Genomic DNA, 15,112 nt, shown 5'->3' with positions numbered 1-15,112 from the left:
CCGTTCACGAGGAATGATCCTAAAATAAAAAACATAAGCATAAACAATAATTCAATATAAATAAAGAGATAAGGAGAATATACATACCCGTAACCATATCTTGAGCTACTCGTGCCTCCTCTGCCGTCAGCTGGAACGCCTTACTCTTCGCCGCTGGCGCATCTGCCCGGCCCTGACGGTCGTCATTAATCCTTAATGTCGCAGGAGCGGGTATGACATCGGTCCTCCCGTAGCCAAACTCGGACAATGGGCCTTCTTGTGGCCCCTCTGATTGCACTGAAAGCAAATCAAGTCAGATAACTAAGCGGTGAGGGTGGTAGCAGTACAATTTATGCTGGTGTGACCAGTCTGACCGCACCTAAAGCAGCTAGAACCCACCCCTCTGCACATCCCCTCGTGCATCTTGTCGCACTTGCCGTAGCGGTTACGACCTTGCTGGCCCCTCAGTCTAGAATCAGATACCCTGCGTCTCTTGCCCGAACCCTTAACACTCATCGCAGAATCTGGCTTCCTCTTCTTCTCCATCTCTAAGTCAATCTCCCTCTCCCTGGCCCTCACTATCATGTCTTCTAGCGTATTGCAGCTCGATCGGCTAACGAACTGCTGAATGTGGATCCTCAACATCTTGTGGTACCGGGCCTTCTTCATCTCATCGTCCGCCACATATTGCGGAACCAAAAGTCCCCTCTCCCTGAACATAGAGGTGATCTCAGTCATTGTCTCAACAGTCTGACGGAGATGCTGAAACTCTCGTGCCAGCTACTGCACCTCGATCACCAGTGCATGCTCGGCTTAGAACCTAGTCGAGAAATCACTCTAGGTCATCGAATCAATAGCATAACCTCCTATAGCATCCCTACCTCCTCCTACCAATAACGAGCCCTGTCCTTCAAGAGGCAGGATGCTATTCTGACCTTGTCCCTCTTAGGACAACGACTGGTTCGAAAGGCGTTGGCAATATCTACCAACCACCTGCTGCTCTCAATGTGGTCTGTAGCCGCATGATAGTCTAGTGCTCCACATGCCTGAAACTCCATGTAGGTCAGAGAGTGCGTCCCGATCAATGCCACAATCTCAACACGGAAGGCGCTCAATCTCTCGTCAAGAATCTCCAGAATACCCTCCTTGACCGAGCCAAATATCACAGGAGTCTGATCAAGGATACTACACGTAATCTCAGACGAGATGAACTCCCTCGTCTAGTCATCAAGCTGCTTAGCTCTAGAACCCAAGCCTGAACCCTCCCCGACACTGGAACTGCCTACCGGCCTGCCTCGTAATACCATCATACTAAAAATAGGCCATAGAGATATCAGAATAAGCATCAATGCGCATATCTGGGAAATCATAACTACAAAAGCTCCCTGGCTTAATTACAGCCCTCCTTGCATTGAGTACGGATCCTATACTTCCAGTATTACGGGCCCATACTACCATCCACATATATTCGTACTTTCCTCAAGAAGTACCTTCACTCAGTGTAACACCAAGAAACTAAAAACAATCTTTCGCATTTTATAAAGGCAAAATTCATTTAATATTCATAAAAACATCATTGTTTGTAATTCATTTCATAACATATAAAAACCCCAAGATCACATAATATAAAAATCCCGTGTGTGTGCACTGATCAGGCCGGCGCCTTCCCGCGATCCTCACTAGTACCTGAAACAAATAACACCAACACTGTAAGCATAAAGCTTAGTGAGTTCCCCAAAATACCACATAAAACATATTAGCCACTCGAGGCTATAACTCTGTGGGTCCGTGCACCCATACTCTGTGAACCCTCAGGTTCTAACTCTGTAAACAAGCATAACATAAATCACATACAAGAATGCAGTGCAACACATAACATACATAGCATACAAATACTCTATCACATAACTCTGGTTACCTACTCAAGGTAAAGTATATTGAGAAGACTCACCTCGCGTGTCTCGATATCTCACAACCCTGGGAATCCCTCGTGCCCGATTCTCCGAGCTCTAATCCTCCTATAACATCATATGTCCCTAGTTAACACTTTATATCTCAAATGTTGACTATCCCTAAGAAGTCAACACAGGTCCACTCTGGTCAACGGTCAACGGTCAACTTTGACCGGACTCGGCTAGCGCTAGGGCGACTCGGCGAGTCTAGACGTCCTCACTAATTCTCTAAGATTCCCTTTCTACACGTCGAGTATCCCCCCTGACTCGACGAGTTCCTCCTGGAAGAATCGCGGGGCCACCCCGACTCAACTCGCCGAGTCTGAAGAACAACTCGGCGAGTCCCAGTTCGACTCAGATCACCTGTTAACCCTCTCTAACTCGCCCTGACTCACCGGTCCAACCCATAACTCGGACAGGACCATTCTAAGGCAATCTTCAAGCTACTCGCTGAGTCTGTTCATCGGACTCGGCGAGTCCATGCCATGCAACCGCTCAAACTGCTTCCTAAGGTCAGATCTGCTTCGGCGATTCATAGGTCTGGCCTTCCTAGACTGGTTCATCACGTAAAGTCCTTATTTCGGTGCTCATAATACACCCCATGACTCATAATTGACGTTTTGACCTAAGGCATAAGGATTCCAATCCAAAACCTCCATTGATTCCCGAAAAGCTCAGGCATGGGACACTCTGGACTTCCAAGGGTCCCAATATAGGGTTCCAATCGCTTGGGGGACTAAGGAAACACTCAATCTAGCCACAAAAGGGTTCAATAAACCCTAAATCCATATACACATCAACATAGAAGGGAACAACTCGAAAATATTACCTGAATAACGTTGCTCTGTGTCCCCAACCCTCAGAATATGGCTTCTCCTGTTGTTCCCTTAACCAAGCCTCCTCCTCCTTGCAAAATAACACTTCCAAGATCAATAATGGTCTTCTACCTTGCTCCAGATGCTCACAATCGAATTAGGGTTTCACTCAAAGGACTAGGGTGAACAATGACGGCCATAAGGCCCCTTATATATGTCCCAAACCTGGGAAGTTAGGGTTTCGCTAAACAGCGCGGACTCGCCGAGTCCAATCGCGAACCCGCGACCAGATCCGCGATCCTACTCGGCGAGTCTGAGCTCCAACTCGCCGAGTCCCCTCTTAAAACACCCAAAATCATAAATATAATAATACCTGGAATTCCGGGCTGTTACACTCAGCCAAGTTACTCTATAACCAACAGATCCTTCGCAGCTAGGGCTCCCAACACTAAGCTCATCCTAATTTTTCCTAGGAAAAACTCCACGCCACTATTTGTCATCAGCTGCAGAAGGAGCTCATGCTAACCTTCTCTAACTAGCTCATGAACACAATTACATATGACAAATACTAGATAATTTTTCAGATGAGAGGTCTCTCCCTATAAAGGTTAGACTCAAACAAGAGATGCGTAATAGAGCTAAACTTAATCTTCTGAAATCATTTTGTTTTCATAACATGTAACTCAGCATATTCACTTACTAACTAGATGAGATTAGCAAGAACTCCTAAAACCACAAAGCAAGCGGCATTCGGGCATCAAGTAAACAGAACTGAGCATAACCTAATCAGGCCATCCTATCACTGACTAATCAGTACTAGCATATAAGCTCATATAACAGACATACAAAGGCATCTCTCCTAGATCCTTAGCCCTAATCTAGCATGCAGTTCACAATTCTTATCATATATAAGCATGTATGGTATTTTGGGACAACTTATTTAAGCTCGGATGATTGCGCGCACCACATCCTTATCTCTTTTAGAAATTCTTTTTATAAAAATGTTTTCTTTTAAAATTTTCTACCAAGTCCTTAGTTTGAGTTTAGACACACCCGAGAGTATGCGCGGATACCTCAAACCAAGGATCTGATACCAACTTGAAACATCCAAAAATATGGTCCTAAAATTTTTGTTTTTAATAATAGATAAAATAGTGATTCCAATAACATCCAATCATCTTAAATAAAAACCAATGTATCAATTGTCATAAAATTAGAGTAAAACATCATGTGCGGAATCCCAATGGTGTGTGCGATGCAGTCATCTCGAGTTTTTCGCCTTGGAACCAAAAGTACCTGAAACATAAACTATAAACCGTAAGCACAAAGCCTAGTGAGTTCCCCCAAAATACCACATATCAAACATACAATAAACATATAGTAAGCCCTGCCCGGCATCGAGCTGAGCTCGGTAAAATGGGCCCCGCCCAACATATAATAACATATATCAACGTAAACACATACTCATGCAATAATCACAGAGATACATAACATACAGAAATACATCAGGCCCCGCCCGACATCGATCCTTACCCCAAAAGACATACAAGCACATGCAAGATTCACGAAGACAACTAGCATACTAACAACATAATATAAACATGGGTCGGCCTTGGTGCCTTCGACCCTCCAAACTCGGTAAGGAAACTCACCTCAAAGACAGAAAGGTGGTTGAACGGATCCCGACTCCGAGTATCGACTCAACTCAAAAACATAAAAGATTTCCTAAGTTCAGCACAAAATGCCCAGAAGCCCCCTTATAGGTCAAACTTGATCAAAGACTAAAGTCGAAGTCAAAGTCAACAATCCAAGTTGACTAAACTCGCTGAGTTCATCCATGAACTCGCTGAGTTCATCCATGAAGTCGCCGAGTTCATCCATGAACTAGCCGAGTTTATCTATCAGTCTGCAAAGTCTGGAGAAATCGATCCAACTCGCCGAGTTCCTCCATAAACCCGTCAAGTTCACCATAAATTCAACCTCTTAATCCATTGAGCCTTCCTTAATTAAACTAGGAGCTTCATGACTTAGATCTTAACTGAAATAGCCGCAAGAAGCGTAAAGTTTCCAACTTTACCCATAAGAACCACCAAAATGGGTTCAAAACCCAAACCCTAGGCTTAATAGGGTAAGGAATTAATCAATAAGCACTAAATCGCCAAAGGAATAACCCAAAACTGTAGTTCTGGCCCTAAGAGATGAAATACCATGTAAAAGTCGAAGTCAAAGTCAACAATCCAAGTTGACTAAACTCGCCGAGTTCATCCATGAACTTGCCGAGTTTATCTATTAGTCTGCAAAGTCTGGAGAAATCAATCCAACTCGCCGAGTTCCTCCATAAACCCGTCAAGTTCACCAAAAATTCAACCTCTTAATCCATTGAGCCTTCCTTAATTTAACTAGGAGCTTCATGACTTAGATCTTAACTGAAATAGCCGCAAGAAGCATAAAGTTTCCAACTTTACCCATAAGAACTACCAAAATAGGTTCAAAACCCAAACCCTAGGCTTAATAGGGTAAGGAATTAATCAATAAGCACTAAATCACCAAAGGAATAACCCCAAACTGTAGTTCTGGCCCTAAGAGCTGAAATACCACGTAAAGTTTCCAAATTTACCTTCAAGTATACATAGAAGAAGCTCAAATGATCAAAAGAAGCTATAAGATGGACTCAACAAATGCATGGAGCCCTTAAGGCCATAAAGTTGGCACCTTTATGCCAAAAGAGCTCAAGAGGACCATAGATCTAGAAGAATAGCACTTGGGATGTCCTTCAACCCCACCAACCACCCAAACATGTCTAAAAGCATCAGAACTAACCCCAAAAAGAGATCTAATCAAATATAGATCAAGGTTGGAACTTTTTACCCAAAATATGTTGGAAATGGTGCAAAGAATCAAGATCTTGAAGGCTCCTACTTGAATCACCACCTCACACCAAGCTTCTTTTTCTTCCAAGGGCTTCAAACACACCAAAACACACTCACAAAGAGCTCACAACACTCAAAAAGGGCTTTAAGGTTTCGAGATTAGGGTTAGGGACTATGGAGGCTGGAAATGAGGCCAACTCTTGGGACTTAAGGTGTTATAGGGTACAAAACCCCAAAATTCGGGTTTCCTCCTGAACGGACAACCCGCCGAGTTGAGGCACCTCAATCGTTGAGTTGCCTCATAAAACCCCGCGAGCAAGACAACTTCTACTCGATGAGTTGAGGCTTCCAACTCATCGAGTTCTCCATGGAAAAATATAACAATTACAAAGATAAATTCATATCGGGAACTAGGTGTTACGTCACCTCTTTGGTTTATCTATATAGTTGACTCTCAAAAATTCGTCTATTTAATGTGAAATCGAGCACCACAAGATGCAAGAAGCCCCATAGAGTATCATCACTTCATTAATTCATCTTGAGTTATATAGGTTACAATATGATATTTTGTTTTTGATATTTAGACTTTATTCGTAGATCATAATGATCTTTTTTCTTTTTGTGATTAAGATGTTTTCTTCCTAATTATTATGGTTTGTAACAACAAAAAATATGTTTCATGTTTAAAAAGTTAAAGTTTACTTCATATCGATGTCTTAATTGACATCATGTTATAAAGTATATCGCACGCCTAAGACGTTACGACCAAATTTGAATATGAGTTCATTTTGGTAGGATCTTCCAATCCCGATTCGATCTTACGATCACGATTTTCCAAAACTTAAAACGATCTTGGGTAAAATTTTGATCTTGACAACCTTGGTTTTAGTCCAAGCATTTCGTTGGAAGTTATGAATTTGTCTCTTCCTGGAAATTTTAGCATTGTCATCCTTAAAGTGTGTTATTAACTCTTTTTGTCATGGGTAGGTTTATTCAACTGTTGGATCACTAAAAATCATATAAAATGCCAAAAATACCCCTCCTCTTCATGTTTCATCACCCTACATTAATGTTACACTACTAGCTAGGGGTTTTTAAGAATCGTCCATGTTGATAAACAACATTTGTATAGAGGAAGGGGAAAAGGAGATTGTTATCAAATATATTGGCAATATATGACTTCAACATGATCTTTATTTTTATAGTGGTCGGTTGGGAAGGAGTATCACATGATTTAAGAATTTTATCTAAAGCATTAGCAAATCCAGATGCATTATTCTTGTTTCCACCATCAACCATGTTCATGTTTAGAACATATCTCTACTTTATTTTAAACATTAATTATCTGATTATCTAAACAGATAAATATTATCTAAATAGATAAATATTATCTTTGTGATTTTTCATATACACATATCCGAATATGTAACGACGTAAATTCTCAAACCAAAATTTTCATTTTTAAACACAATAAAACTTGTATCGTAATCCTGAAAAACACATATGTCTCAAATGTCAACAGATAAAACACAATCCCAGAATCATAAAAACAATCTTCCGCCGGTGTGTACAATCATCCCGGTGCCTTGCCGCGACCCTCGGAACTAACTGAAACACATAACACATAACACGGTAAGCATAAAATCTTAGTGAGCTCCCCAGAATACCACACACAACAAATTATCCACTCGAGTCTATAACTCAATTAGACCCTCTGGTCGATGTGTCTCAGTGGGACCCTCCGGTCCCACAACTCAGATGGACCCTCCGGTCCCTCAACTCAGCATCACAATATAATACACAAAATGCATAACATAAATAAACAACAGAATATCTCATTACACGGTTCATGCACATAATACCCTCTGGTCGCACATAAGGTTTACCACTCAAGGTAAGTATAGTGAGAAGACTCACCTCGGGTAATCTCGAAAAGTCTCGAACTCGAAATACTGATATAGCCTCCGCCTAATCACATAAAGTAATTTACCTCTAATTAACAACGATTCTCAGAGGCTAGACTAATCCCTTCCTATAACCTTTCAGAGGGGGAAAAGACCATTTTACCCCTCCAATGGTCCAAATGTCCAATTGTTGACCAAACCTTAAAAGTCAATGAAATTCAACAGAGGGCAGTACGTGGGGCGTACCAATTCTGTACGCGGGGCATACCTCGGCTATCCAAAATCGAGGATCTCAACCCCTATGCGGCGCATTTTGGGATTTATGCCCAACGTAAGTCCTAGTTTCATGCTCTTAATGGTTTTTGGGCTGGAACAGTTAAGAAACAAGCTCATATTCCAGATCTAGTCCTTCTAATGCCTCTTAACCCATAAAGTTGAAGCCTTTAAGCCTTTGCATGGCTGTAAAGGTCACCAATCACTCCAAACTCTTACCCTATTTCCTCATTAAGCCCTTATCTCATGCATGACTCAATATTAACGATCAAGATTGGATTTTTATAGATCTACAACACATTTTATACTGAGATGGGGCAGATCAAGGCTTATGGATACCATTTACTCTTAAAGTCTCCATCTTTGGGACAAAAACCCTAAAAATGGTCCATAATGCACAAATCCAAAAAGGTTAAGAAAGCTTTGAGAGTTTTACCTCCAAATGATGCTCCAACCTCTGAAAAGCTTAGATCCAAGGCTTGCACTTTAACTCTAGCTTCTACAATGGCCCTTCTTCTCTTCAAAATCTCACAAGAACACTTTATCAAGCTCAAACACACACACACAAGCTCTAAAATGAAGGCTTAGCTATTTTAGGGTTTCACTCACTGGAAATGGTGGCTGGGATGGAGGCCATATCATTCCTTTTATAGTGCTCAAGTCTTATTCAGGGTTTCAAGTCTGAGCCTAGTATGCCCAACGTACACTATGGTACGCCCAGCGTACTGGTAGCATCCGCTTCAAGCGCACGCTCATGAGTACGTGCAACGTACTCCTCAGTACGCCCAACGTACTCATTTGCTACAAATTTCTTCTTTGGGCTAGATTTGACAACCTTGGGAAAGAAGGGGATTAAATAGTTATACCTGATTTCTGGATGTTACAGAATATTTATGGCTTGGTGTCGTAATGTAATGTATTTCCTGGTAAAGACATGCATCGAACAACAAAGAAATTTTTAACCACGTATATGCAAAACTTCAAAATGTCATTGATCGTGTTTTTGATGTATTGAAAGCATGGTTCCGTGCACAAAAGAGAATGGTTCCATTTATTTTGGTTAACCAATGAAGCATTATCATTACATGTTTTGCATTTTATAATTTTATACGAAAAGAGAGCTTAAGTGATGAGTATTTATATAATTACAATCAACTCGATATGCCACTTGCAATAACCATGTACAAGATGATGTTGAGGATGACCGCATTCAAACAAATGAAAGTGCAGGGCACCAAAAATATATGGCTTATTTATGAGATCAAGTTGCTAACTAGTTAATACAAAATGTATAACAGTTCAAATAAGTTTGTTTAGTCCATTAGTATGTTGTTGCAATTTACTTTCCATGTTGTCTTTTTCAGGTCACGTCTCCCTTCAACACAAGGTAGTTATATAATGACTTCATATCAGCCACACTCCTTAGGAATTACGAGAAGGAATATAGGGAAAAGTTATTTATTTTTTGTCTCGCCTTGAAATTGAACATGAATCTATCTATCACCATGAAGAAGCCATCTGGAAAACCAAAAACCTAAGAAGCGAACGACTTAGGGTTGTCCAAAATACAAATTAAACAAATGTGGTGCTAATATTAATACTTGTAAGCATTAGTTACTATTTTTATTTTGAGGTGTGTCCATCTCATGAAAAATGAAAGTATTGAAGTGATTTGACTTTTTCACCATATGTGCATCATGCTGTAAGTAACAAAATAATGTAATAACAATATGATTATAGATGTATATTATCATACAAGAATAATCATATGCTAATTTTCTAATTAAGGTGATTTAATACGATTTATAAATGCTTTGTGTTGGCTTTTGCGGTTGTAGCAACACTTGCAGGCACACCTTATTTGGTTGTCAATAGGTATCTTGATGCAAATGGCTAATCCAAAGGATTATAATCCAAGAAGAATACTCGTTACATGTGTAAATAAAACATTTGCAATGTAACATAAATTTTAAAGAAGTCAAAATCATGTGTGCTTTAAATGAGTTTTAATCCATCAATCAATGGTGCAATGTTATGATCAAAGGTGAATTAGTTTGATGTTTGTGTCTTTTCTCTATGTTGCTGCTGGTCACTTTTTCTGTAAATAAGATAAGTTATGCAAACAAACATTGTTATTAGCTCCAATATACTAACTCTTAGTTTTTAAAAAGGAAATATAAAAGTTAGAAATATGTTTAGCTTTTTTTGCTCATATTTGTATAGCTTAATTGTCTATTTAAAAAGATAAGTTTTTAACCAGTTTTGACCCTAAAATTTGTGTTGGAATCTTTTAAGGAGTCTCTATTTATGCATCAATGAAGCATTCAAGAACCATATGAATACGAATTAAAATAATATATATATATATATATATATATATATATATATATATATATATATATATACATATAGCTTAGAGTTCATCATTCTAAAATGACATCAGAAAATATAAAAACATAATACGACAGGAAATTATCAAAGATTAACACTTCTACTTTGATTTTTATGGAGAAAACTGTTGGGAGGAAATATAATTAACGCTTCTAATTTGACTTCATGGAGAAAATTGCGGTAGGAAATTTTCATTGAATGACCGTTCTCCAGGTTGTGTCATCATCATAGGGCCACTTCCTACATGCCAAATAGAAGAGTTATGATGGATTCATTTTTAAAAATTTAATCGGTATATTTGTGCAAATAAAATAAAGGAAGTGTAACAAGCATATATACCAGAGGGATAGAATTGTGTCCATGGAGATAGATTCATATCAATAACTTGTCCAAACTCAGATCGTTGAACATTCACATTGTTATCATTATCAATCACATTAGCTCGGTTTACATTCTCATTTTGTCTGCATAGAAGGGTTAAAAAGAATAAATTTTCTTAAGACATTCAACATTGTTGAAGTTCATAACAACTTATACATATATTTACAATCACCTATGAGGAAGAATCCCATTGAAGTTCATAAAATTCATGATCTGCACTTGAGGTTCTCTCGGTGGAAGCCAGTCAAACATGTTGCTTGGGTTTGTAGTAACCATGTTATTAATGTTTATGCCCTATAAACCGAGAAATAAATTTAACAAATTATATATATATATATATATATATATATATATATATATATATATATATATATCATTTTAGTTTTATTTCTTTTATCTTTCAAAGTTGTGTAAACATACCTGTGTAGTAGATTCTGCATCCGCAGAGTTATACTTCTCAACTAGAACTTGCTAGTTAATTGAAACAAAGAGATCAAATTAGATTTATATTCATTATATATATATATATATATATATATATATATATATATATATATATATATATATATAAACACATTTGAATCAACATAATATGATCATGTTATGTACACATGTACCTTGCGAAGACGAACACGTTTCAGAGTCTCCTGAAGAACTTCTTCCCGATACTCAGCTTCACACAACGCTGTAATTTCAGAAGGATCCCCTTCAAACATCCTACACACATACATCATAAGAAAGATTTATCCATTAAACTTTTAACAAAGTTACATGATAATTACACTAATAACATGTGTTGTTTTTTTATAACTGAGTTATAAACAAGATAAATTTAATTAAGTATGAGTTACATAAATTTATTTTCTAGTAATGTAAATTGTATATTGACTTGAGTTACATAAGAATTAATTGATATAACATTCTCATGAGATAACTTCAAATAACATAAAGATATTTACCTGAGACGCTTTTCCATTTCTATCATTTGGGACTTGCATCGGATGATTTCTTTTTGAATTCCCTGTAACAATGTAAAATACAGTTATAATATTGCAATGATTCATGGCTGGTAATGAAACAACCAAAAATCTCTATAAAATAGACTGGCTACAATATGATGTACCTCAAATTGTGAATCTGCATTTGATAGGATACTTCTGTGATCAAATTAAATAAGTTAGTAAAGTTATAAGCTTTAGTCAAAAAAATCAACATCATTAATTTTGAAATACCCGGAACAAAATAAGTAGAGAAGGAAAATATAAGTAATAAGAATGATGTATTCAATTGTGATTTTAGAAACAAAGGAAAAACCTGGCTTGGTTTTGAATACGGTAATCTTGTGCTTCTCTTCTCAACTTTCCTAAAGCCTTTTCCAGGTACTGCTTTAAATATAGATCGAATTAGCTCATTTGATCCAAAGTTTATAGCTTTTTATTTACTACTCCATACTATCATATTACTATAGTAGTATGGTAAATTTGTGACAACCAAATGAGTAAAAATATGTACCTCTTGGTTTTGCAACCTTCAGATAGTTTTTGATGCATCAATATGGATCCAAATTAGATTACAAGCAAAACAAAGTGCACAAACACAAATAGTAGAAAAAGTTAAAATCCAAAGAAGAATCATTCATACCAAACAAATATATAGGAAAAAATTAATTAAAACATTGAAATTACTTAATGCATACCTTCCTCTTTCATGATCGGGAAGATTTATGTATCGGGCCATAATTTCTTCGATACTATCCAACACCCAAAAAAGAATTTTAGGAAAATAATCAATGGGTGGTTAGAATAAATCTAAAAAACAACACAAAATATATGCTCAAAAGGGGATTTATTTTGCATTAAAGGTTGATCTTTTTACCTTTTACTTCCAGAGAAAATGCTAGCTCTTCCGGAGGGAGAAAACATGATGAGAGCAACATCCACATCACATAGAACAGATAGCTCATAGGCTTTCTTGATCAACCCATTTCTTCTTTTTGAGAAAGTAACTTGCCTATTTGTTGAATTTTCTATTTTCTTGATCTGTAATTTTACTCTCCCCATTGTTTATTCATAGAATGATCAATTTCTTCTGATAATGTGTGTAGTTGAGAAGAATTAAGAAAGGAAGAGGTGAAGTAATGAGGAGGGTGATGAATGTGAAGAGATTTATGCAATGGAGTTTTGTCACTACTAGGCAAGGTGACATATGAGAGAGATAGAGGTGGCGGTGGTCGTTGGTGTCACCTAGCGAAAATAAATACTAAAATATTCAATATTAGCTACTAAGCATGAAAAGCAAGCCATGTTCGTAGATCAGGTTCCGAACGCGTGACCAAATTTGTTGTGGTCCATGAATCGAATCTTAAAAGTCATGGTTTGCGGGCTTGCACACCATAAATTCATGAACTTTGTATAAGATTCATGCTTTTCATACGGGCACAAATTTTACACTAGAAATGAGAGTATTAGATATAAATTTATTGTATTGTAACTTTGGAATTTAGTCATCAAAGGTAACTTATGTTGAATGTATAGACTTTTAGGATAATTTTTCAATAGAAATTACTTCATCTATAAATGGAATCAAACTTCAACATTTATATATATATACGATAAGTTGGTTTATTAAGTTCCATTTAAACTATACTAAACTTTATGTTAAGAGTAAGAGAACCTAAAAGATAAGGGCAGAATTATATATATATATATATATATATATATATATATATATATATACACACACACACACACAGAGGGGGAGGGAGGTGTTATTTCCACTTTTGTTTTTGATCCATCCACTTAAAAAATTATGTTTTGACTTTTATCCCCTCATTATTATTCTATCTTTATAATTGAAATGAAAGGTAAAAAAGTCAAAACACTTTGTTTTAAAGTGGATGAATAATTAACATGAGTGGAAATGTCTCCTCCCATCTATATATGGTGGGCCTTGAAACTCTTGATGGAACAAAATTTATGTTCTTTTGAATTTGGGTCTATTTTCACCTCTTTAATCATTATCTAATTTGTCCATAAAGGACTCTATTAAGTCTTCAATATGTTTTACATAACATTTTGTTTTATATTAAGCGCAACTAGCCATACGTAAGGAAACAAAACCCAAAGTTAAAAAGATTTATTAGTGTAACATCCCAAGATTTGCCATTTATAGTCCCTGGGGATGGAAGTGTGAAGCCATGAAAAGTCTAAGGGCTACATTACAATTTTGGGATCAGAAGGAGTACGTTGCGCGTACATAAGGGTACGCCGAGCGTACTAGGCGCGCTTTAGTACGCTGGGCGTACTCATGTCAGAAGGAAACCCTAATATTTAGAGTTTGGGGGCTATATAAGCAACATTATGAGCTCAAAAGCCTCCATTACTCCCAAACTCCACTGCTTAGAGTCCTTTTCCCCAAACCCTAACCAGTTCGTTGAGTGTTTGAGCGTATTGAGTGTTTCTTGAGTGTTTTAAGAAGAAGGTGTTGCATCTAGGAGTTGGAGAATAAGATCAAGCTTGTAGCTCTGAAGTTGGTTTGTACCCTAGAAGCTCCAGAAGGAAAAAAGCTTGGAACTTTATACTTGTTTTAGATAGATCTAGTCATTTTAGCTTTATAGAAGCATTCTTGTCCCAAAAGTCCCAAAATGGTGCATGTTATGATTTTGACGAAATGAGTTATCCTTTGATACTCTTGAAGGGGTTTTGAGTGATAAAAATAAGGTCCCAATGGCTTAAGATGTCTCGTGCATGGAGTGGGAAGGTCTTAATGGATTAAGACGAAGTATTAATAGCTTTCTGGACGTATAAAGTGATAAAGTCTGTGACTTTATGGGTCCTACGCATATTTGGTCACTGGATCTGAAGTTTGGGCTTAAGTGCTTAAGCCATTAAGCACTTATTCAGATTTTGGCAAACCTCTAAGTACGCCCAACGTAAATTCAGTACACCCAGCGTACTAGGTCAACCACCCCGATGGTGGTCAACATCAGGATGAGTACGCCCTGCGTATGTCCTCTGTTGGGCCTTTGGCATTTGGGCTTCGGGTTTTGGGTTGTTTATGGACTAGTTGGATTTGGGCCTTTGCTGGACTTTATGAATATAATTTTTTGGGCCAAGTTTTGATAATGGATCTTGGAATTAGGCCCAATTAGGGAGTTGGGCCCAATTTGGTAAATTGGGCCAATGATGGGTTTTGCATAAGGACTTTCAAGGTTATGGAATTGGCATTGGACCTTGGCCCAATAAAGAGAATGGACATGATGGATTGTGTAGATCCTTAGTCAAGATTGTTATGTTTTGTAATGACTTGGTATTTATTATGTGATAGTTCGGGATTTCCGGTGAGGTAGCGATTATAGGTTTTCGGTACTTTGACACTACTTGCGAGGTGAGTTATGCTCACTGTACTCAAGGGTCTAAGGCACCAAGGCTAGACCTTTGATTTGTTATTTGGGATTGTTACTATTGTGATATGTTAACTTGGTATCCTGGTAGATAGGATGATTATATGCTAGTATGATTTGTTAGATCGATATCTTGGTAGATCGG

At 37.7% G+C, this 15,112-nt stretch overlaps 1 protein-coding gene across 1 annotated transcript; it reads right to left on the bottom strand.

Annotated features, from left to right (window-relative positions):
• Positions 1-10,211: 10,211 nt before the first annotated feature.
• On the bottom strand, positions 10,212-12,668 carry LOC145059264 (truncated transcription factor CAULIFLOWER A-like). The gene is made up of 11 exons (XM_079007121.1): positions 12,441-12,668; positions 12,262-12,315; positions 12,078-12,093; positions 11,880-11,947; positions 11,689-11,722; positions 11,525-11,586; positions 11,183-11,282; positions 10,986-11,036; positions 10,738-10,859; positions 10,524-10,648; positions 10,212-10,424 (listed from the first exon to the last, which is right to left on the bottom strand). The coding sequence occupies exons 1-11, from the start codon at positions 12,623-12,625 to the stop codon at positions 10,348-10,350; spliced, it is 894 nt and encodes a 297-aa protein (XP_078863247.1). The 5' UTR covers positions 12,626-12,668; the 3' UTR covers positions 10,212-10,347.
• Positions 12,669-15,112: the final 2,444 nt, after the last annotated feature.

Source organism: Lactuca serriola, chromosome 6 (genome assembly GCF_051521515.1).
Source record: "Lactuca serriola cultivar US96UC23 chromosome 6, Lser_US96UC23_V15, whole genome shotgun sequence".
Lineage (NCBI taxonomy): Eukaryota > Viridiplantae > Streptophyta > Magnoliopsida > Asterales > Asteraceae > Lactuca > Lactuca serriola.
The sequence above is the reverse complement of the archived record's forward strand: the minus strand, read 5'-3'. Positions and strand labels throughout refer to the sequence as shown.

Bases quoted from the DNA above. Each gene is read 5' to 3' on its own strand.
- LOC145059264 (XM_079007121.1), bottom strand. From the start codon at position 12,625: ATGGGGAGAGTAAAATTACAGATCAAGAAAATAGAAAATTCAACAAAT. The intron at 12,316-12,440 runs GTAAAAAGATCA...GGTGTTGGATAG, and splicing joins ATTTTCTCTGGAAGTAAAAG to TATCGAAGAAATTATGGCCC. The intron at 11,037-11,182 runs GTACATGTGTAC...TCAATTAACTAG, and splicing joins AACGTGTTCGTCTTCGCAAG to CAAGTTCTAGTTGAGAAGTA.